At 43.4% G+C, this 23,266-nt stretch overlaps 2 protein-coding genes across 3 annotated transcripts in view; one reads left to right on the forward strand and one right to left on the reverse strand.

Annotated features, from left to right (window-relative positions):
- ctnna2 (catenin (cadherin-associated protein), alpha 2) overlaps positions 1–23,266 on the reverse strand; it is a 360,420-nt gene that overhangs the window by 102,105 nt on the left and 235,049 nt on the right. The gene's annotated exons all lie outside the window — the stretch shown is intronic.
- On the forward strand, positions 95–3,505 carry lrrtm1 (leucine rich repeat transmembrane neuronal 1). Its single transcript, XM_064335131.1, has 2 exons — positions 95–993; positions 1,148–3,505. The coding sequence occupies exon 2, from the start codon at positions 1,352–1,354 to the stop codon at positions 2,924–2,926; it is 1,575 nt and encodes a 524-aa protein (XP_064191201.1). The 5' UTR covers positions 95–993; positions 1,148–1,351; the 3' UTR covers positions 2,927–3,505.

Here is a 23,266-nt window from a genome sequence, read left to right on the forward strand (position 1 = left end):
AGCAAGAGAGAGAGAGAGAGAGAGAGAGAGAGAAATGGAAAGAGGAGGAGGAGGTGGAGGAAGAGGGGAGGAGGGAGAGAGAGAACGAGCGAGTGAGAGAGAGAGAGAGAGAGCGAGAGAGAGAGAGCCCTGCCTGAATTGTGAGTGGCTTACGACACTCAGTGAACAGAAGGTGCTTCTGCATGCACAGCCAGAGCACTAGTCTGCTGCAAGGGACCGATCGCTCTGCGTTTCCAACACGCCGTCCCTGCCCGCCTCCCAGCCTCACCTCTCAGCCACGGAAGAGCCAGTCCAGAGACCTACGACTGCAGCAAGCCGGCAGGGGAAAAAAAAAAAAGCACCAGACCGCTAGCCAATAAGCGGGGGCTACAGCTAACGAGGGAAGAAAACAGCAAAAGGAAAACCAGGGACCCCTCCATCCCCTCCTCTTTAAAATAAATTTTTAAAAAAGCTCAATCTCGAGAGCCGAATAGAAAATGAGCCCCCTCGGTGGATTAGAGGCCATCAAGGTCAGTGGTCAGTTCGACTGACGGACCGTAATTTGCGTTGACAGAACGGCAGAGTCTTTAGCAGTGCGTGGAGAAAAAAAAAAAAAAGAAAAGAGTTGAGGGATTTTTTTTTTCTTTCCTCTTGCATCTTTTTTCTCTCGCTCTCCTCTCTTCCCTGTGATTACCACAGCAGTGACTGCAGCGGAGCAGGAGAGAGGGAGAGAGAGAGAGAGGGAGAGAGGACTGCGCTCATGCCTACAGCCAGGGGAACTCACACTTCCCGCAAGTCTGGTGAAAGCTACTTGGATTCCTTCTTTCGCTGGCTCTTTCACACGAGGGAAAACTAAGACATTGTAAGCCTGCCAGGATCTGCTGTCCACCCCGAAAAAAAAGGGTGGGGGGGGAAGGCCGAATTTGTACCACAGTGGGGTCTTTTTCAGATTCGCACATAATTAGTGTCGGCACAAAGGGAGCAGCTGAATAGAGGTTGTCAGGCTCTGAAGGGGTGAGTAGGAATCCTTTCATATGAGATCGGTTCATGAAGGAGGGTTTTTTTTTTTTTTTACCCTCCTCTCCTCTCCTCTGGCTCTCTGATATCTAACATGAGCAAAGTGACTCGCCTTTTATCAACCTTAATTATTTTATTTTCGTCGTGGCAGGATTCCTCCTCCCTGTAAGTAAACACCGCCGCCGCTGCTGCTGCTGTTGCCGTCGCCGACGCTGCCAAGATCAAGAGGGGGGGAAAAAAAAAAAAAAAACTAGAGTGATTTCCACCCGGGGGAGTTTATAAAATATGATGTAAAATAAAAATAATAATCTGGACGGTTCAATGGACTTTTTCTCGGCGACACACAGGGATATTCATGCTAATGGATTTCCTCCTAATTGGTCTGTACTTGAAGTGGCTACTAAGGAAGCCCCCTGGATTGATACTGTGCTCTCTGGGAATCTTTCTGAAAATGCTGCCCGCGGCAGAGGGGGTCTGCCCCCGGCTGTGCCGCTGCGACAGCAAGCTGCTGTACTGCGAGGGGCTCAACCTGACCGACGTCCCCCACAACCTCAGCAGCGCCACGGGCTTGTCCCTGCGCGAGAACGGCCTGTCCGAACTGCGGGAGGGACAGTTCGCCGGGCTGATGCAGCTCACGTGGCTCTACCTGGACCACAACGCTGTGGAGCTGGTGGAGGAGAGCGCCTTCGAGAGGCTGCGCAGGCTCAAGGAGCTGGACCTGAGCTTCAACAGGATCGAGAGCCTGCCCAACGCCACCTTCAGACCCCTGCCCAACCTCCGCATCCTGGATCTATCGTACAACAGGCTGCAGGCCCTGGAGCCCGACCTGTTCCACGGCCTTAGGAAGCTAACCAATTTACACATGCGCTACAACGCCATCAAGTACGTCCCCGTCAGGATCTTCCAGGACTGCAGGAGCATGCAGTTCCTGGACCTGGGCTACAACCAGCTGCAGAGCCTGGCGCGAAACTCCTTCGCCGGGTTGTTTAAGCTCACCGAGCTGCATCTGGAGCACAACGAGCTGGTTAAAGTCAACCTGGCCCACTTTCCCCGCCTCATCTCCCTGCGCACGCTCTACATGCGGAGGAATAAGGCCACCATCGTGGTCAGCACCCTGGACTGGACCTGGCACTTCCTGGAGAAGATCGACTTCTCGGGCAACGAGATCGAGTACATCGAGCCGCACGTTTTCGAGAGCGTGCCCAACCTGAAATCCCTCCAGCTGGATTTGAACAAGCTGACGTACATCGACCAGCGGATTTTGGACTCGTGGACGTCCCTGGAGAGCATCACCCTCTCGGGCAACCAATGGGAGTGCAGCAGGAACGTCTGCGCTCTGGCCTCCTGGCTCAGCGGCTTCCAGGGCCAGCGGGACAGCGCCTTGCTGTGCGCCAGCCCGGACACGGCGCAGGGCGAGGACGTCCTGGACGCCGTCTACGCCTTTCAGCTGTGCGAGGACCCGGGGGACGTCACCACCAGGCCCTACATATTCACCAAGGACGGGGCCAGGGGGAACGCCTACAACGGCCCCTCGAGGAACCCGTACGACCTGCAGGACATCGAGGGCGGGGAGGTGGTGACCAACTCGTTCACCGTGACGGTGCCCAACGACGACCTGGAGAGCACCATGCAGATCCACAAGGTGGTGACGGGCACCATGGCGCTGATCTTCTCCTTCCTCATCGTGGTGCTCATGCTCTACGTCTCCTGGAAGTGTTTTCCGGCCGGGGTGAGGCAGCTGAGGCAGTGCCTCAGCAGCCAGCGGCGGAAGCAGAAGCAGAAGCAGACCATGCAGCAGATGGCCACCATGTCGGCGCCCGAGTACTACGTCGACTACAAGCCCAACCACATCGAGGGCGCCCTCGTCATCATCAACGAGTACGGCTCCTGCACCTGCCAGCAGCAGACGTCCAGGGAGTGCGAGGTGTGACCGTCCCGCCACCCCCACGTGACACCACCCCCCCCCCCCCCCTCCACCCTCCTACTCCCGCCACTCCCCTCCATCCACGTGGGCCGTGTAGATTCCCCTTGGGGGCTACAGGGGGAGGAGAGGATCCCTAAAAACCTCTCCACTCCGCACCGTGCTGCTCTGTTGTTCTCTGGGTTGGACTTTGAGCACAGACTGAGGATGTACTCCTGATCCGGACCTGCAGCCACGAATTCTGGGGACCTGTTGACTCGATGCAAATAAAACCGGGAGAGGGGAGAAAAAAAAAAAAGCTTGCAAGGAGCGTGCTCTCACGACGGGTGGATAATTTCAGCTTTAATGTGTCTTTTTACGTCAGGATATTCAAATTGTCTTAAAGGGACAGACAAAACATACTGTTTTTATTGTGGTTTAAAAAAAAGAAAAAAGAGTGAAGAGAGGGAGTCGGGTAAATCAAAATATGTGTAAAATATGTAAAAGAAGAAGAGATGCAAGAGCGGAGGGAAAGAGATCCAAGCTATCCTATTTCTTTTTGTAAACTAAAAAAAAAATGTTTAAATAAATGAATTGCTATTCACAGTAGCCATGTCTGCAGAAGCCTTTGAGAAGCGTGAATAACAGAGACGCAGTGGTGGGAGGAGGGGGGTGGGGGGGGTCGTCTCTGCGTCTCTGCAGCGTTGCTGGTGGAGGTCTAGGGGATCGTCTCGCTCCGTTTGAAATGTTAAGCCTCGACCGGAGACACCTCAAATCTGAATCTCAAATCGGTTTATAATTCACGTATGTGAAGGAAAAAAAATCACTGCACTGCTTTTTGTTTTCCTCCCTTTTTTTGTCTGTGGGCTGAAAAGATAACATAAACCAATATAATAAATTGAGTTGCATTATAATCAGGTGGCATACTTTTCGGAGGAAAATCAGATTATTATTTTTTTAAACCTCAAAACAACAGAGCACCTACAACCTTTAGAGCTATTCTTTTAGTGTTTGTTTAAATAATGAGAATATGACCCTTTATTTGGAGTTATAGATTAAACAACAGACTGCTGTATTTAAAATCCAATCTAAATTATAAAAACAATATATGTATGTATTTCCCAGCAGAGGTCACCTAAAATATTGAGCACTATTGATGTAGTAGGATATATTGTATGTTTGTCTCTGTTCAGGGACACACACATTTTTTGTGCATGCATGTGTGTGTATGTGTGTGCGTGTGAATATGTATGCATGTGTGTGTGTTTATGTGTGCATGCATGCACATATGTGTGTGTGTGTGTGTGCATGCGTGTGCATATGTGTGTGTGTGCATGCATGTGCGTATGTGTGTGTGTGTGTGTGTGTGTGTGTGCGCGTGCATACATGCGTGTGAGTATGTGTGTGTGTGTGTGTGTGTGTGTTTGTTTGTTCTGTGTGCCCTGGCCATCACTGTGTGACTGACAGTCCTGACGGATGGTGCCTTTTGCGCTATCCAACGTGAGCATGGCTCTGAAAGCAGAGCGCGGAGAGGCAGAGAGAAGGAGCAGACTGCTCTCTAGTGTCCTCACATCAGCAGAGGAGCGCGGGAGAGCGGGTGAGAGAGAGCAGCAGCACAGCCCCAAACTCTCCCGGCGCTTCTGAGCACGCTCACACTGTACCCGGGGAAAAAAAAAACACAGGGCAGAATGTGCCAGCAGAACCTGCAATCTGCCATTCTCCAAACGCAGACAACCCGGCCCGCCATAACCAAACAGCCGTTTACGTGCTCAGAATTTGCGACCATTAAATTTGCTACAGCAGGATCTAATTGCTCGGGATGGGAGGGGTAGAGAGAGAATGAGAGAGAGCGACAGAGAGAGACAGAGTGAGTGTGTGTGTGTGTGTGTGTGTGTGTGTGTGTGTAAGTACGTGTCTTCTTTAGTTTGTGCACGTGCGCATCTGTATGCACGCTTGCACATGCGCGTGTTCAAGCGTGTGTGAAATAGATCTGTGAAAAACCTTTCAGGAAATCATTTTCAAAATAATACAGGAGGAATATTCTAATCCTGCATGAACTAGAGAAAAAAAAAATGTTTCGAAAGATACGAGATCCTGCATTCTGCGAGTATTCCTTCAGGACTATTCTTCCTGGAAAGGTACTATACAAAGAGCAGAGAAAGTCCAAAACTGTGAACGAAATGCGATGCTGTTGTAAAACTCTGCAGAGTGCAGTGCGTTTGTTGTTCTGAAGCACAGCCTTCTCGTGGCTCCGATGATGACTATCTCACGGCTTGCAGGAGTACACTTTAGGAGAGAAGGCACAGACTCACAGCGTGATTCATACAAACAGGTTCACACATATTTCTTAAGGTATTATTTTTATCACCAAAAACACTGCCTGTATGTGCCATGCTACATGCGTCGAAAATTTGTCCGTGCTGAAAACAAGATAAAAGAGCATTTGCAGCCAGAAACAGCTTCAAAAAGCAAGAAATAATGGACTTAAATAATAGAAAAGGACATGGCATTATGATGTCATGCCAGAATTTTATTTTCTTATGCAGGCTGGAACTAATTTCATATTTTCTTATTCATGATTTCTTTTTTATTTTTTTTCCCCTCATCAATGAGGCAGCAAAGTTATGTTATAAAAAGAAAGAACCGTGAATAATACACTTGCTACACTTGCATCAACGTACGCAATGGTTATGAATGGCGCAAAGATGAAAATGAAAGATTTTTATCGCGAGCCTTTTTCTCTCACTAGACAATGTGCGTGTGCGTGCAGGGTGATTTTCCTCTCAAAAAAAAAGAACCATAAATCTATGAACTCCCGAGAACATTATCAGTTGTTTTCATATGTTTATATAAATATCACACCGTTCCGGGGTAAGGCATGGGCTATTGATTATTTCTCTGCGACAGTGTGAATAACCAGGTAAATTGCTTGTGCCGTGTAACCGTGGGCGATATACCACGTGACTGTTACCTGACACTGAAGATTAAATCTGTGAACATTCCGTTCTGACGTTAGCGAAGCTGAGCTCGGCCCTCTGATAGGGCTTTCTGTTTAACAGCAGGGTACTTACACAGCAATGCCTCATTATTAGCATAATTAGCACCACAATTAACACGCCACAGTCCAATCCAAATTGACAGAGATACCAGACAGCCAGGTGAATGCACTGAATTACCCTCATTCACTCATAAAACACAGACTTACTTGGTCTGCTATTTATTTTCAGCTAATTGTACAGCAGTGCTCTGCTATCTTGTTGAAACATGCATGTGAAATCTAGTAAACCAGCTGATATTTCAACAGGACCATTTTCAGGACCAGTCGCCTAAAACATTTGAGATAGATGCCTGGAGTGGCACGTTATTTAATATTTCAAAGTATTTTCTGAGCGACGAGGGCAGCCAGAGGTTATCTGAGATTGAACCCTACTGTCAGAGTGAACAGGTTTCTGCGGCATTTCTCTGAGCTGTGCGATAGTGTGGGGTTGCTAGGGCACCCTGAAGCAAACCACGGACAAACCACACATTCGTGGGAGTGAGGCAAAGGTCACATACCCTCAAAGGGCTACATTCAAACATTGCACATTTTTATATTTTTATATGTGCGTGTGCGTGTGCCTGTGCGTGAGCATGTGCCTGTGTGTGTGGAACACAAACACATCACTCCCCTGTGGTAACTAAAGCCTGTTCAGTTTCTCATGTACCACACTGAAACACAGTAGAAAAGATGATTATGGGCAGGAGGTTTGGCATTTTCAATATCCCTGTTCAATACTTCATTAGGAAGGGTTAAAACATGGGACAGTTCCCCCAGGAGACTGTTGTAGGGTTGTTATTCATTGCATTTTTATCCATGCATACTAAAAGCAACACCCACGCATAATTAGAAACACAGATAAGCCATAACTGAGGGAGTGTACAGTGTCATGCATTTATAATACATTTTCCTATTTTTATATATTTATTTATTAATTTATTTGCGTACTTTGGGTGCTGCTACCACATTCGGTTTTATTTACCAATCAGGATTTATCATAAAAATCATGCTTATCTCATTGGTCATCATCATCATCATCATAATCACCATCATCAATATCATCACTAGAGCAGCAGGGACGATATTAATTTTATATATTTTTTCCAAATTAACTACAAATGCTGAGATCCAGTATTTTGGCTTTAAAAGATTATGAAATAATTTTTGAAAAAAAAAACTAAAAAACATCAAGCTACATTAAAGCTTTTAAAAAAGCAACTTGGTAGAAATTATATCTATACCACTCAGTCAAATCTGAATTACAAATGACTGCAGACAGCCAGATAAAATGAATCCAAATACCAGTTATTAAAAACAGGGGTTTGCTGATAAGAGAATATTGGACATTAGCGGCAGCAGGTTTTGTCAACTCCGCTGAACGATGCCAAGACAAACACGTGCAATCCGCGGTCACGCAAGGCAGGAAATTAAACCTGTTACACCGCTGCATAGCGGGAGCCCTCTCAACTCTCAACACCATAACCCCAGGAACCGTCAGGGAAGAACAGCGGACTCCCTGAACTACACGTGCCGGACACACACGAGTGGGCTTCGAAGACAACTTGTCTTATAGAATTTATTCCCCCCCCCACACTCAAATCATTTCTCATTGGAAGTACTGATGATTACAGCAGAAACGGAGAAACGGAGAGCCACTTACGCAGCCCCAGGTTTAGAATGCCAAGAGCAGTCTCCAGAGATGCAAACACACCCAGAAGATTACTTCTGATGTGTGCTTTTCAGTACATAAGAAGGCATGGAGTGGCATCATAAATAAGATAGTGAAAAAAACAGGAAGATCAACACTCTACCTAATGCTTTGGAAGCAGAACATAGTGCACTCATTTCTGTGCTTTGTAGTGCTCAACAAAAATGCAGTTCCACTCGTACAAATTTTAGGAGCATGTATTTTAGGAAGTGATCTCTGAAGTAATGCATTTCACATATAAACAAATTTAAGCATGAATGGTTCCCTCCTGTTCTTCAGTTTTCTTTCCAGAAGTCTCATTGTAAGCAGGAATGGAGAATATTACAGTTAATTATTTGGCGAGGACAAATAATTAACTGTAATTATTATTATTATTATTTTAATTTTATGTATATGTACTTTTGTTAATAAGATGTGAATGATGATGTCAAGCCAGCGAACACCATTGGAGAACATTCTATTGAACGCCCATTGCATTACATGCATTACAAAAACTTTCATGGGGGCATGTTCACTCTGTACCTCAAACCTCAGCTGACCTCTCTGAGGTTGATGCTGACAGGAAAGGGCAACCCTACCTTCCTGGAGCACTCATCTGTACACGGTCTGCCATCTGTAACTGTTTCAACTAAAGTATTTATTCATCCACGGAATATACTTGGTAAACTTAATGCAATGTTTTCTGTTTTTGTTCATAGTGGAAACTCATTAGGAACAGCAACGTGAGCTAGCCTGCTGGCGTTTCCAGTGCCCAGAGAAAACAGGCTGGGCTATTATTTTGATCATTTTTAAAAATGTTTTTCTAATGATTATCATTCATGATAAAGATCATTAATGACATAATAAAGCATGACTATTTTAGCAGAATTAAACAACTGAAACAGATGCTGCTAATTAATAAGATAAAAAAGAGGAAATGAGACTAGAATTAGTAACAAAGATACTTTTGTCATTTGCACCAAGACTTGCCGCGCCACTGCATCTTGGGAAAAACGAAACATTGAGGAATCCTGAAACCACTACAGTGGGGAGAAGGCCGACTCGGTCTGATCGAAGCGAGGCTTAAGAGCTATTCCCAGAAGAGAAAGGGTGATGCGCATCAAAATAGACCGCATTTATCATTTACTGTTTATCAGATCACTGTCAGGATGGATAAACCACTGGGGCTTTTTGCTAAACTGGCCGTTTTTTTCCTCCCTCTGTTTTTATGGGAAGTGACTGGCGCGTTTCCAGCGGCCATTGAGATTGTTTATGCAAATGAAGCGCCCCCCGCTTCCCCGCTGTCAGTAATGGTCAGGGATGATGTCGACGGTCTGTCCCTGGCACAGCCGGATAAGGCCCAAGTGTGACTTTCCGGACCGTCTGTGATGGCCTTCCATTAAGACGCTAACTTATCTGTCAAACCGCCCTCTCTCAAATTCAAAAATTCAAATTAAAAAATGCTTTATTGGCACGAAATACACTTGGCGATAAATATTGCAAAATACTCTAGAACATGAATGTAAATTAATCAGAATAACTGAATAACTGTGGAATCAGCAACAAACACAATAATAATAATAATAATAATACAGCAAATGAAATTCTCTCATGTACAATATTGTTTTTTAAAATTAGAATTAAAATATGAGAAGAATTCTTTTTTTTTTTTAGAAAAAATAATTAATGTCGCAAACATGATTTAGCTTTCAAAACATAAACGTTGGATACACATTTCAACCACGTGGTATCCACGGTCAAGCATATAACTTGATATAAACATATAGCAATATAAACTTTAGTTTTCCGGTAGCGCAAAAAGAAGAAAAGGAACAACATTAAAACCAGCTTGAGAACAATGACGCAAGGAAGGCCCCAAGGTGTCCGTTACACTGGCGAAATGAGGCTGCGTTGAATAACCCTTCAATAACCCCAAACTCTGATTGAACCATTGTGTACAGATGAAGCAGTGGACCCATTCTGAAAGGAGAGACTATGTTTTGTGAAACTACACAGGCTTTCTCTTTGTGTTTCTGAGAATAACAGTCTTGGACAGGGGGGGCGGAGATAAGCGTGCTGCCCTATTGGATAATTTAAATTTTTTTTTTTTTTTTTGGGCACAAGTCCTAGTTTCCTGTCTATATAGTTGCAGAAAGCATTGACAAGAGAGATGGAGGGTTTGCCAGCGTGTGTCCTCTGCAAGTCAGCTGATTACATTCATTGCACTCTGCAAAGATTTATGAATACTGTACAGCCAGAAGCAGACAGATTCAGATTCTGAATAATGGGCCCCCACAAGATCGCTTTTTCAATTCCGTCCCCTCCTTTCAATTCCAACAAAGGGGATGAATATAAGCATTTACCCCATGAGATTATCTACAGCGCCTGACATCAAAATATGATGGTAATTCTGTCACAGCCAGGCTCATCGCAGAAAGCGAGAGATGTAAACTCCGAGCCACATCTCAAGATCCTTCTCCATAAAAAAATAAAAAAAGCCATATAGCCCAGGACAAAATGACACTACGTACTCTATACCCGTGTGCACACCATTTTAAAACGACGCCGCAAACGCACACATACATACGCATCCCATTAGAGTCTGGCCACTGAGCATTACAGAACACACATGCGGCATCTGAACAAAGGAGATTTTATCTGTGGGTCTCCACAGGTAGCATTCATGGCACTCCCAACTCATCATCCCTGCCTTTCAAATATAGATTGTTTAAAAAAAATATTCCCATATGAGCTCAGTCAGTCAAAAGCCCGCCTTGAAAGCAGACGGCAAAATCAAAAGAGGAGAAGATTTCCCTGAAGAAACACAAATGACAGTGAATGCTTACGCACTGTTGTGGGGGTATGGAGGCCATTTTGTTGGCTTTCTAGTGCTAATGCTTAAAACTCACCGGCTATAAATAAAATAGTGAAGTGTTGTTCATTTGGCTGAGCCATCAGAGCAAAATAGCTAGCAGAGGCGTAGGTTTGCCCATTTGTACTCCAAAAAAGGGTAGGGAGCCCGTAGGATTCTAAAGCGCCAACCGAACTAAGGGCCAGTCGGAGAGAGGCCGGTCCCGGGGAAAGCCTAAAACCTAATCCGTCATTCGAACAAAACCAGGAAGCAGCACTCATGAAACAATGCAACAATTGCCTTGCTTGGGTGAGACGATAACCACAAATTAGTGGGTGGGAGTGAAGAATTCTGGGTAATGAGTCTTGAGCTCTCCCTCCCTCCCAGTGTTGCCACATTTTTAGTCCCAACACAGTTAAAAGCGATGCTTCTGAAGGCTAGCTGGCTGCGTCCAAACGCTCAGCACTTGTGCTGAGGTTCCAATAGAACGCTGCCTTTTATTCGGACTTCAGACTCTGCAGTGAAGTCCAACAGCCTCCCTTTCAATTTCAATTACTTCGTACAATCATTTTGACGTTTGGAATTATCAACAGAGTACCAGAGAGTTAGGGTCCTACACACACACACACTCACATACATGGATGCATGTATGTATCACACCTAATGATGAAACACATAGAGAAGAGAATAAAACAAGAAGAAAATAATAGCAACTAGTACATGCTGAATTCCAGCATAATGTGTTCAAAATAGATGTAAATTAGGGTGAAGGCAGTGAGGGAGAAAAGCAAGGAGTGGGCATTCAGCAACTGCAAAAAAAAAAAACAAAAAGAAAATCCAGCCAAGGACACAGACAGCATGTGCCCAGTGTAATTTTAAGCAATTATCTTACAGTTCACCTTTGTTCTTAGGAACAGGAACATTAGCAGCACATTCACATGCACATTGTATGCATTTTCTCATGATTACATTCATTTACTTTTCTTTTTCATCCAGTTACTAAGTGCACACCAAAGGGGCCTCTCTATGCAGGTAGGCAGATGTTTGGTAGCCAATAAACAATCTTATTTCTTAGGCTCAATCTTTACACAAAGAAAGCCTTTCATTACTGTACCACCACTTTCACAAGTAATACTTTCACCTTTTTTAAATCTCTGGAAATACATATGGTTATTTTCCTTAAAAAAATGCCATATCAATATTTTGGACATTATTTGCTTTTGATCAATAATCAAGCACAGCATGGATCAATTTGAATCAATACCATGCACATATAATATGTAAATCTGCTCTCTGATTGCATTTTCTATGGCCGATTGAGCAAAGGAAATTGTTAATACGCTCGCTAGAATACGATCAGCGGAAAGATTTATTTTATTTGCTAGGACTCAATGAAGCGGATGCTCTCTTTAAGATACAGTGTATCTCAAGCTCCAAAATGACAATTACAGATCTAACCATGGCACGGAATGTTAATAAAAAACAAACAAGCAAATTAACCCGAGGAAGGAATATCGGATACGCCAGGTTTAAAAATCGAAAATAAGTATACACTTTTTTTTTTTTTTTAAACCAGCGAAAACATGCATAAAACAGACAGTTTCTGAGGAACGCGCTCTGCACAGAGGCATCCGCAGCGCGCGGTATGCTCCGAGGACATGGAAGCGTGGGGTCAGGATCAAACACACGCTGCATGCAGAAACGAGTCCCCCACACCGGTGGGACAGAGCCGGGCGAACACATCCACCCATCCACGCGATCGGCAGACGAGCAGCTCGAGCGCGGAGTGGCAGATGAAGGCAACTTTCACCCATTCCACAGGCAACGCTGCTCAATAAAGAAATCAAAGGCCCTTTATCCCACCTCCCCCCCATCTGAAGACATGTGTGTACCTGTGTTTCTCACGCTTTGTTATGGTTTGAAAACCACAGTGCTCCCACACTGCTTTTCCTATACTGTCGCCCATACCTCTGTGCCCCAATACAATCACCTATACCAAACAATCACAACTGGCTCCCTTTATCTGTGTGTATGTGTGTGTGCGTGTGTGCGTGTGTCCGTGTGTGTGTGGGGGTGGAAGGGTGAGTAAGACTCAAATGTATTGTTTCTTCTGAAAGCCTTGGGGTGAAAAACACTGCCAGAGTCTTAAGGAACCATTTCAGGAACAACACCAGTGAATCCAAACACACATACACACACACACACATACACACGGTCAAAGATTCACACAGTGAAATGGCTACCACTACAGTTAGGAAAACCCTATATAATCCTGATGATGTTTTTGTACACATAGGAGTTTGTTCAAAGGTTTCTGTTGTTGATAATACATCTGACAAGGCCAAATGTGTTCAGAAACATGAAATGCAGTGGATATTTCAGAAGAATTTCACACAAAGCCAGACCCTGAAATGCCAGTGTCAGCACTGGTAAAATTAGACTGTTTAATTTGATTTCATTTTACAATTTTGTTATCTTAAAAAGCACACTAAAGGAATCTTTCATTTCTTAGTTTTTTCCCCTCCTAGCCATATTAACGTCCTAACTGTGGGCCCAGGGCTCTGCATGCTGGTGTTCCAGAGTAATTAGTTACCATGGTTACCTTGAAACCAATATCACACAAGGAGAATTGCAAGGCAGACACAAGCATGCCTTCTACAGAAGCCATCTGATGCTAAATGCTCTGTTTATCTTTTTTTATGGGTGGCTGTGGTGTTTGTGGTAGTATTTTTTACTTTATTAAAAGGTGCTAAATTAGTGCCAGCTCACTCAGGAATAATGAAGTCCAGTGGGCTGAGCTGGCCAGAGATGAAAAGCTACTTAATGAAACTATGTGGTGCTCCCATGTGGCCGCATATATCAACTTTCCCTGGGCTTGCTGGCTCACTCTGCGGCAGGGCTCTGGATTCTAAGAGAATCTGCTCTTCACAGCGCACACCTCCAGGGACAATGGCGCGCTTTTAATTTGACACAACAAACTTGAGAGGCAGCGGCGAGCCGTCAAGTCTGTCAAAGCCAGCGATAAATTAAGACAGATTCTCTTGAAAATACAAGAAAACAAACTGATAAAGCTGCGGCTAATCTTGAGCGACTTCCCGCCCGCGTATCCTTTATTTTTTTATTTTTTTATACGAAATCTGCAAGGCTTTTATTGGATTTCGAGTTCTGTTCTCCACATTCTCTGAACTGCCTTGAATTGCACAAATAGACAATGTACCTAATGCACAAGAGCGCTCTAATAGTTTTTTTTTATAATCACTTTTAAGTGTAGGATCACAAGGCCCTCAGCGCTGGGCCTGAGCACTATAATGGGCCCGGTAACCTCCGAAAAACAGACCAAAGCCTGATTGTACATGCCTGAAGGTCTCTGGAACAGGAGGGCCAGATAACAGAATTAAATCCCAAAGAAATGCTGAAAGAAAAGCAACGGACGAGGAGGGGTAAAAAATTTTTTTTTTTTTTAAATCAAATAATAAATCAAATAAAACCAGATGGCGACCAGAAAAAGTATCGCCCAAGGCCAGCCGTATCTTCCCCATAGGAAGCAGAAATGGGGTACGCAGATGCAAGAGTGCGCGGTACATTTTTAAATTTGGAAGCGGGCTCCGTTTAAGCAGGTGTTTTTCTGTAGATTTTTTTTTTTGGGGGGGAATAAGGAGTTGAGTTTTGAAGACAACGAAGACAGGCTGAGGTAGCCTGACCTTGAGAAAGATGCGCAGTGATCGAGGCGTACGAAAAAAAACCCCCGCGGCCCCAATTGCCTTTGCTCGAGCGAGGAGGCAAGCGCTACAAACACGAGCTGCAGGACTGAAACAAAAACAAAAACAGAGATCTCATAGCTGAGAGACCGTCAGACCAAGGCCTGACACACAATTGATTATTCCACTTTCCTATAAGCACGAAAACTTATAATTTCAGGTGGCACACTAAAGGAAGTCATTGAACTACCTGTTTTTACTGTCCTTTAGACCCCTGTTAATAGCCAGCAATACTTTGTTTTTAAAGATGTTGGAAGGTGAAAGAGACATTTTGACCAAATGAATGGGAAAAAAAAACTGTAAGAAAAAAACAACTTCCAAAATGAGAACACACTGGGTACCGAGAAGAAGTGAAACTAGAAAAAGAGGAAAGGTGTAAAATACTAAGACATAGGTCAAAACAAATGGACTAATCTCAGAGGTAAATCAACAAAAAGGTTTTCTCTTCCTAAAGAAAGGCTGTGGAAGATTGGTCCTTTTATATCTATGACAATTATTAAGAGAATTAATCATTCAATCATGGTTTTAATAGCCAGCCCATCTCCTCTAGCACAAAAATGATTAAATCATAAAAGCCATTTCATTAATTTGAACTGTAATTCAATTTCTATGATCATTGACAAAATGTTTAAAAAAAAAATTTAAATAAATATAATTAAAAGAAGCCAGAAACTCGAGTCAAAGAAATAACAAACCACACACAAACATGTTGTATTGTAAATTGGTGTCTGGTCCACTTAGAATCAAGCTACGCTTGAAACTTCTTCATTAGGTCTATATTTCAAACATTACCAGTTATTGACAGAATAAAATAAATAAATTAAACAAATAAATGAATAAATAAATAAATAAATAAAACCACATCTCAGGAACATACTTCAGACCACTGACCTTTCAAAAGACAATATAGTTTCCACAACGGAATGAACTGACCCCAGAATGAATGAATAACTCCAATAGAAATAGCCAAACCGCAAAGGCCGCTACAAGAAGGGATTTATCGTGCCCCATAAATTTACATTTGACTTCTTATTTAAGTAGACTGGACTTATAAAATGTAATTTATTACATAGCCTGAAGCTAAATGTAGCCTAAAACTGGAATTACTGATTTCAACAGTCTTGCTCACCTCGTCAGACCACAAACAGTGTTTCTACGCTAACAGACTTTATTTACACATGAAGATGCTATTTTAGGTGTGTTAACAAATATGGGTTTGCTAAAGATGTTTTGTTGCTATTGTTATGAATTATTGTTATTGTTGCTATCTGTTGTGAATAACTAATTGAATGTGCATGTAGGCTTGCGTCTCCCCAGGGACTGCATATTAAAGCATGTTTTTTGTGACACCATCTCCGACGTGATACATGAAACGTGTTAACACATATGCTATGGTTTTCATATTAAATAATGAAAAAAGTAAGCCTCTTGTCAAAACTAGTGTGCAAGATCAAAGCCATATTTTTTAAGGCTTATTCAAGCGGTCTGTCGGGAAACAAGCCTGTACGGCGATGAACTGCTCGCAGCAGGGAGCCGTTAGGCTGAGTGCACAGCACAGCCTGCCTCGTTTCGCCGCTGCGACTCCCTCTTTAATCCTCCTCCACCAATCAGAGGTGAGACCTTTGCAGTGAGGTCACAGATTCCATGGTGGAATCGTGCCCGCTTTTTGATTTCAGCAAGAAGCTGCAAGATGCAAGCAAATGGCCATGCACACACACACACACGCACACACGCACACACCTTTTTATCAGAGGTGTCAGCATTTCACATTGCCTGCTTCCAAAACCCATCAGTGACTACATTACCCAGGCACCCCTACGCACCCCATATTCCACGCTCTTGCTTTCCTGCCTAGAGCCACTCAGCCTACATGAACCTATTGAGCAGTTTTATTTTTCTCCCAATGACAACAAATCACCATTTTTACATCACATCACCACTAAGAAACTGTCATGGGTGTTAGCACTGTAATGAGGACAAACAAGTGCAAACCATCGATTGACACAGTATCATAAAAAAAGGAGAAAATGCAGCAGTTAGTTCACTAGTTCATAACCATGCAGAGTCCTAGCCTACCGGGTATTATAAAATTCAATGTATTACATTCGTACATAATATGGACCAGATCCTGAATTCATCTACAGTGGATTGACCCCTGCCTCAAGCCCTATACCATCAGCATGTGTTTCAGTTAAAAGGTGCACTTATAAATGTACAAGTGGATAATGTCTTGTTTTCTGAAAATAGTCATCGGAGTACCTAATGTGTGTCTTTTATAGATGAGGCATTCATAAGCTGTTTGTAAATTTGTAGTTATTGTGGGTTTATAAAACACATTTCTCTAAGAGACCTTTTTTTCCTGATTGTATATAAATGTCCTTTGACAAACAGTACGTGCTGTTTTTGTACTCATAAGTATTTTTTTATGCAATTAAAAATGTGCTACATTTTCTTAACTTTTCATGGTTAAGGCACGTCATTGAATCTAAACTATCAAAACATAACTGAAAATGATATAACATTTAAAACAAGTCTTCTTTATGCTGAAACAAACAAACAAAAATGAACAGGGAATACAAACAGATAAGGCTGTACACTGTTTACAACATTCTAGTTTTGTTTTACATTATGATGAAGAAACAAATGAGACAGTGGGTGCTTTAGGAGAAAATTAATTTTGCATTGTATCCTTCACAAAAACGTAATCAAAAAACTTTCTTCCAATATATTCCAGAAAAGAATTTGTAACCTTATCTGACCAGCACATAAAAACTGAGACATATTCAATTTGCTTGGACAGAGCACAGTATTAAAATATGACTTCCTGGCTGGCCTTTCATGTTGAATAAAAGTTTTCATTTTCATATAAATGTGAAATTGATTTTTATGAAACTTAAAAAATTCCATTAAAACCTTTACCCTTACAATGCAATATTTACAATTACTTAGAATCTGGTGTCAAGTCTTTTTAAACATTTAACAAGTATATGAGGAAAAAGTATTTTAGTTGTGCTCAAACTGAATTACAATTTCAGGAGTGCATTCTCAAAAACAAAGTGGATGAAGTCAAAGCCAAGAAAACAGTGTTTTCAGCTGTGAAATGTCAAAAGACAATATTCAAGAAATATGGTATTTGCCATATTGAGAACAATTTGAGGACCAATGAGAACCTGTAAACACACAACTAAGTCTGAGGAGAATCAGTGGCTGTGTTGACATGTTAAACATTTCAGTCTCTGATTTATCATATTTTCTACAATCAGGACACTGTTCAGTTGTTTGAGTCACGGCTGGTTTCTGGTCTCACAGTGTGACCATAGCTCAGTGGAGAGGAGAGCATATAACAAATATGATCCTCATGAACTTGACCTCCAGGCACCATGGCTGCAGTGGAGTGGAGATACAGAGAGCTCTGTGCCCAGTTTTAAACAAGCTATACATCACATCTTATCTTCCCCGGTTTCTGGACTTTCCCTCTGGTCGAGCAGCGTGCGAGAGCGCGCAGAACTTCAGCCGCGCTTAAAAGACCAATTCATCATCGCGCAACGTTCGCTCTGTCCATCCCCTCCTGCGGCGCCTAGTTCGCCAAAGTCCCCCAGCGGCGGAGAAAACGCGGAACGCTCCGTGCCGCAAGCCGACGTCCGCGGGCTGATGGCTAGCAGGACACCCTAACGTTGGGCACACTGGCGTCTACTGCGAGCTAATCATGCCTCTCATTTCAGGAGAGCCACCCCTGTTACGCAAAGCTATGCTGTGTACATGCGGGGATGTTAATAACGGTCATGCACCGTGTCGGGATGGAATGAATAATGCTTGTATTTTCCTTCATAGAATGAAAATAAGATGATACGGCCGTGCAGTGATATATTATACTCTCCCCGAAGTAAAAGTTGCGGGACTTTTCCCGGTACTATACAATCCCTTCTCTGTTCGCCTGTCATTGACAATTGGAATATTGTATTTTGAAAGCGCCATGTCACGGCTTGGCGACATAGCTTTGAATCAACAGCTGTTTGTCCAGAACTGCACATTGCAGGAACCAGATTTTTTCTGGACCAAAAAGTAGTTCACTGGTTAGTTTCATTTAGTTCATCAATCTTGTTTTGTCCGTTTTGTTCTAAGCACATCCCTTGTATATATATGCAAGTGTTTGTCAAATTATAACATTCGGCATTGTGCTATGGAACATTAAGACCAAATGTGATAATGTAACTATTTTTATTTTATTAATGATTTTGGATATTGTCTTAATACCTGCTTGTATTGTAAATGACAGCCCTGGCTAATTGTTTGTTTGTTATTTATAACCCTGACACACTAGAATTTGGGTTGTGGATGAGGTATAAAAATTACAGTCTGCAAATGTTTATTCAAAGCCACCAAGTCTGCAGGTTGTTCACGTTTTGCAATAGTATATGATTTTATGCTTCATTATTCAGACAAATACACGGCAACGAAATGGCAAGCAGATCCAGTAAAATAGCTTCGTATTATACGGACCAGTGCAGATTGGCTGACACCTGGAGGGTCTTCCACCTGAGGAAGCACAGCGGAGGGCAGACCGAACGCGATCCTTTGGAACGGAAGCGAAGGGACTCACACCCACACAAACTAGCCCTTTGCACTTTGAGTCCATCAAACATTCATAATGAGCGTCACGCAGAGGTGCAGCATAGCCCCACAAACTTACCACAAGGTCTGCGGGGGGGTGGGGGGGGGGCGGGGGGGGGGGTGTGTGTGTAAGTGCAGGGAGGGTGGGGGGAGTGATGTGTGAGAGTGCGGGGGGTTGTGCATGGCCCGCAACAGGCAGGGTCTGTGAGACTGGGGGAAGGAAGACGAAGCGAGTTCGCGTTCTCAACGCTCGCCACGACTTTTGGCTCCCTCTCCGCGTTTCCGCCGCGGTTTTGTTTGCCCTCGTCTGGCGGGGGCGGCGGCGGCGGCGCCGCTCGGCCTCTCCTCCCCGCCGCCGGGCAGAGGCTAAGCCCGGCGCCGCGGGTTCTTTATTGTGTTTGAAAACAAGACTGCATCTAATATGGCTCTCTGCAGCGCCCAGGGGTGATGGATATCAGTGTGCTGAGTGGGATAATTCAGCACAGGAAGCCACGCTGACAGGTTTGCTGGTGTTGCAGATCCATACTGTACTCCGGTCTGCGCCCCGCTATATTTACTGTTTGTGTTAGCGCACATCCTCCCCTGTCAGCGGGGAGAGAATGATAAAATAGCGGGGAGAAAAACCGAAGATGGAGAAATAAAAAAAAAGCACACGATAAAGGATAAAATTAACCTAGCCAAACACGTGCGCACATACAGTATCAAGCGTACTGTATACCATAGTACTAAATCATTGCCAGAATAAAAAAAAAAGTAGGCCTAAATAACAGTGCAGCTGTAACTATGTATTACAGCTGCAATATCCAAAACTAATAACAAAATAGCTTGTGACCTTCCTCACTACTATTAATCCAAATGACACAGGCACACACACACACACACACACACACAGAGAGATACACACACACAATAAACAAACAAACAAACAAACAAATGAAAAACCCTGTATCCGGGTTTGGCTATTTCTGAGCTACATCGGAATTCTGGGGTTGCAAGGATGCAAATATTGACACTGTTGTGCTAAGTCCCATTATAGATTAAATTTGTGATCTCATTTATGGAAATGGCTAAGCCCTGGAAATGCAATTACTATCTGTAAATCATTTTGCCAACCTTCTACTTCAATATCTTTAAATAGCGAAAGCAAGTGAAGCTATTTTAGTTGACCTGCATAATGAGAGTGAATGGTGATGGAAAAGCTGGCCATTCAGTGAGCTTTAATGTGTTTCACTGCACTGCTTGTATCCGGGAGGAAAACTTAATTTCCTTCGGATTCCATTCGAGGTTTACAATGCCTACCACCCGAATTAAATCTGGAAAATGGGTTTTAGTAGTGAATTTCCACCTAACTACAGTAGGCAGACATCTGTAGGGGTTGAGGAAAATGGTTTCAAAGTATCTCAGGCAGGAAAGCGAAGAGGAATAAAAAAAGCACACTATTGTGAATAATTCCGTGACATAGCACAATGCTGTTCGCAGAACACGAGCAGCGATGTAACCAAGGGACTGAGCAATGTGTGGGATTGTGCTTCTCAAGGATCAGACATCAAACTCCAAGTACAACAAAGAACATTCTTAGGTCACCAAATCTAATCTTTGAACACAATTTGACATCGCACTTGCCCAGGAAGGGAACGCAATATGTTCTTGATCGAAACTGTGGGCAAACCAAGGTCGAAACTATGAAAAATATGCTTTTTAAACCCCCTCAAAGCTTTCTTTATTGCCAGGATCTAAATACACAACCATTTGTATTATTGCCTCTGACAGGTCTCTGAGCTTTTTTGGCAGTTTCAGCTACTCTATGACCAGGCAATGTTTATTTTTTATGATGACTGATTGGCCAGAAGCCAGAAAATCCCCGGCCTTCAAATAACATCAGGGATCAATTGACATAATGCAGCACCGCACTGGCAACCAGCCGAGGAGCGGGACCTCGCCTGCTTTCTGTGTACATTCATATTTGACCTATTGTTATAACTGCACATTACTGACAAATTGCACAGCTGTCCTTTAAATATATTGTACATAAGAACGATAATTCAGTGTAATGTTTGCTGAGAAGCTGGGAAGGGAATGCCTGTTTACAAAAAAATTGTAAAATAAAATCTAGATTTTTTTTTACCCCATTTAATTCTTCTATTTTTGTTTTCACAAAATAAAAATAAATGTATGTGTGTGGACATGTACTGTATATATATACTTTATTTATTTATTCATTCGTTTGTTTATAGTTGTGTCTATAGAGTGAAAAGAATTTCTAATAAAATAACCAATGCATAAAATGTACTGTATGGTATGCAATCAGAAATACTACTTCATTCATAAAAATATATATTTTTTTTTGCGATAGTCTGTTATGCATTAAGAAGGAAGTCAATTCACATTGTCAAACTGGCTCATATTTTCAGTTTTTTTTAATTTTTTTATATGGACATACGCTGCTGCATATAAATCCTGATTCTCCAGTAGGACTGCAGCATCTAGGGCTAAATATTCCCAGGCCTCACAACTGCCACTGGCAACTACAGCTATTTCCCAATTTAACCAACAAAGTCAACCTGAGGAAACAAGACAGGCTGGGAATGCTAATGATTCTGTTGCCAATTCACTATAGTGCGGAGGATTAGGTAGTCAGATTGAGAGCGTCTGGGCGTATAACCAGGGCACTAGGATTAATACGGGTCTTCAAAAACTCCACAGTGAATCAGGGCCTCCGTTTGACATCCCATCGGAAAGAGGGTGTCTCCTTCAGCACAGTGTCCCCATCGCCGCACCGAGGCATTGATTTGCAGCAGCAACCCGGCTACAGGCTTCAGGCCCTGACTCAACAAGAAACAAGACCATCTACCCTACAGACCGACTGGCCAGGAAGGATGAGTAAGCATCTGGAGACGCAGTAATTAGAAGCCTGATAGGTTGAAGAAAAAAAATGTAATAATAACGGTGGTGCCTGCAAGTTTACATCCCCTAATTTGGGAATAAGCTTCTAATGAAGAACAGGAGCTGCAATACGTCTTGGGTTCCTGATCAATGGGCGGGTCAATGTTTTCAGCAGATTGATCCCTTGTAAGGCATTAATTGAAACCACAGTGCTGATTACAGGTTCCTTTGTAAAGAAAACACAGAGAAGGGTGAGGGCCACACACACCAATTACTCCTTCCTGCTTCTGACAAATAAACAGAGAACAGGCCTTCCATCAAGGCTCTTCCTCAAGGAAAAACACCAGGGGTTCTCATAAAAGTAAGAAAAAAATAAAAAGAATAAATAATAACAAGAAACAGCAATGGAAGCAAAAGGAATGACTGGTTGGATACGGTTCATTAGTTTTGTCTTATTGAAGAGGAGATTTTAGATTCTGTCTAACCAGGAAAGTCAATGACCACAAATACCCCCCTCCCCCTCTCTTCTCTCTCCATACATACCAACAGTTCCCCACCTGGGTGCAGTTTTGCAAACAGCAAAAATGACTTCTTGTGTGAAGAGCAAATTGGTCAAACAAATAGCGCTGGACTTAAAGAAAAATGAGGCATCAACCTCTTTAAGTGTGTCCGACGTAACAAGAGAGAAGAAAGAGGAGTAAAATCACACATCACGACTGATGTCAGCCTACCCTCGCAGCATGTCAGTCATCGTGCAACGGTCCCACGAGTTTCAAGTTCGAAAGACACTGTCAAAACCGGAGGAATGCGGGCACCAGGGTGGTGGGGGACTGGGACGAATGTCATACCCCCCCCTTTTTTTTTTTTTTTAGGAGAGAACGATGTTCGCTCTGCCAGCGAGCGACTCGTATCATCATGGGAGGGGAGTGGACAGTCCCTCACAGGCCTGTGAAAACTGAAGCTTCCAGAACAGGACCAGGAGGAGGACCGAGCTACGGTTTTCAAACCCCTCAGTCACGTGCACCACCCGGCAGGGGTCCGCTCCGCCCAATCTCGGCCACACCTCTTCTCCACCTCTGACGCTCCCTCCGGCACCCAGTCGAGAGGGGCAGCCGTGGTCCACTAAACGGTAAATGGACTGCATTTATATAGCGCTTTTATCCAAAGCGCTTTACAACTGATGCCCTCATTCACCCATTCACACACACACTCACACACCAACGATGAAAGGCTGCCATGCAAGGTACCAATCAGCTCGTTGGGAGCAATTAGGGGTTAGGTGTCTTGCTGAGGGACACTTCAACACTCCCAGGGCGGGGGAGTGCCAGACAACCGCTCTTACCTCCTGAGCTATGTCGCCCCTAAATCAGCCTGCAGATGGTCTTATTCTAAGATGTGTTTCAGTCTAAACTAACTATGTAAAGATTGCAGGGATCAGAGTGAAGAGGCCAAGCATGCTGGACTCTCCCTCATCTTAGAGTGGAAATCTGTTAATTTGCAGACCACAGGAAACCAAGGTACACACTGTGGGCTCAATAAAAAA

The sequence above is a fragment of the Anguilla rostrata genome, chromosome 5, assembly GCF_018555375.3.
Source record: "Anguilla rostrata isolate EN2019 chromosome 5, ASM1855537v3, whole genome shotgun sequence".
NCBI classification, from domain to species: domain Eukaryota; kingdom Metazoa; phylum Chordata; class Actinopteri; order Anguilliformes; family Anguillidae; genus Anguilla; species Anguilla rostrata.

Excerpts from the sequence above, each read along its gene's own strand:
- lrrtm1 (XM_064335131.1), top strand. The coding sequence starts at position 1,352 with ATGCTAATGGATTTCCTCCTAATTGGTCTGTACTTGAAGTGGCTACTA.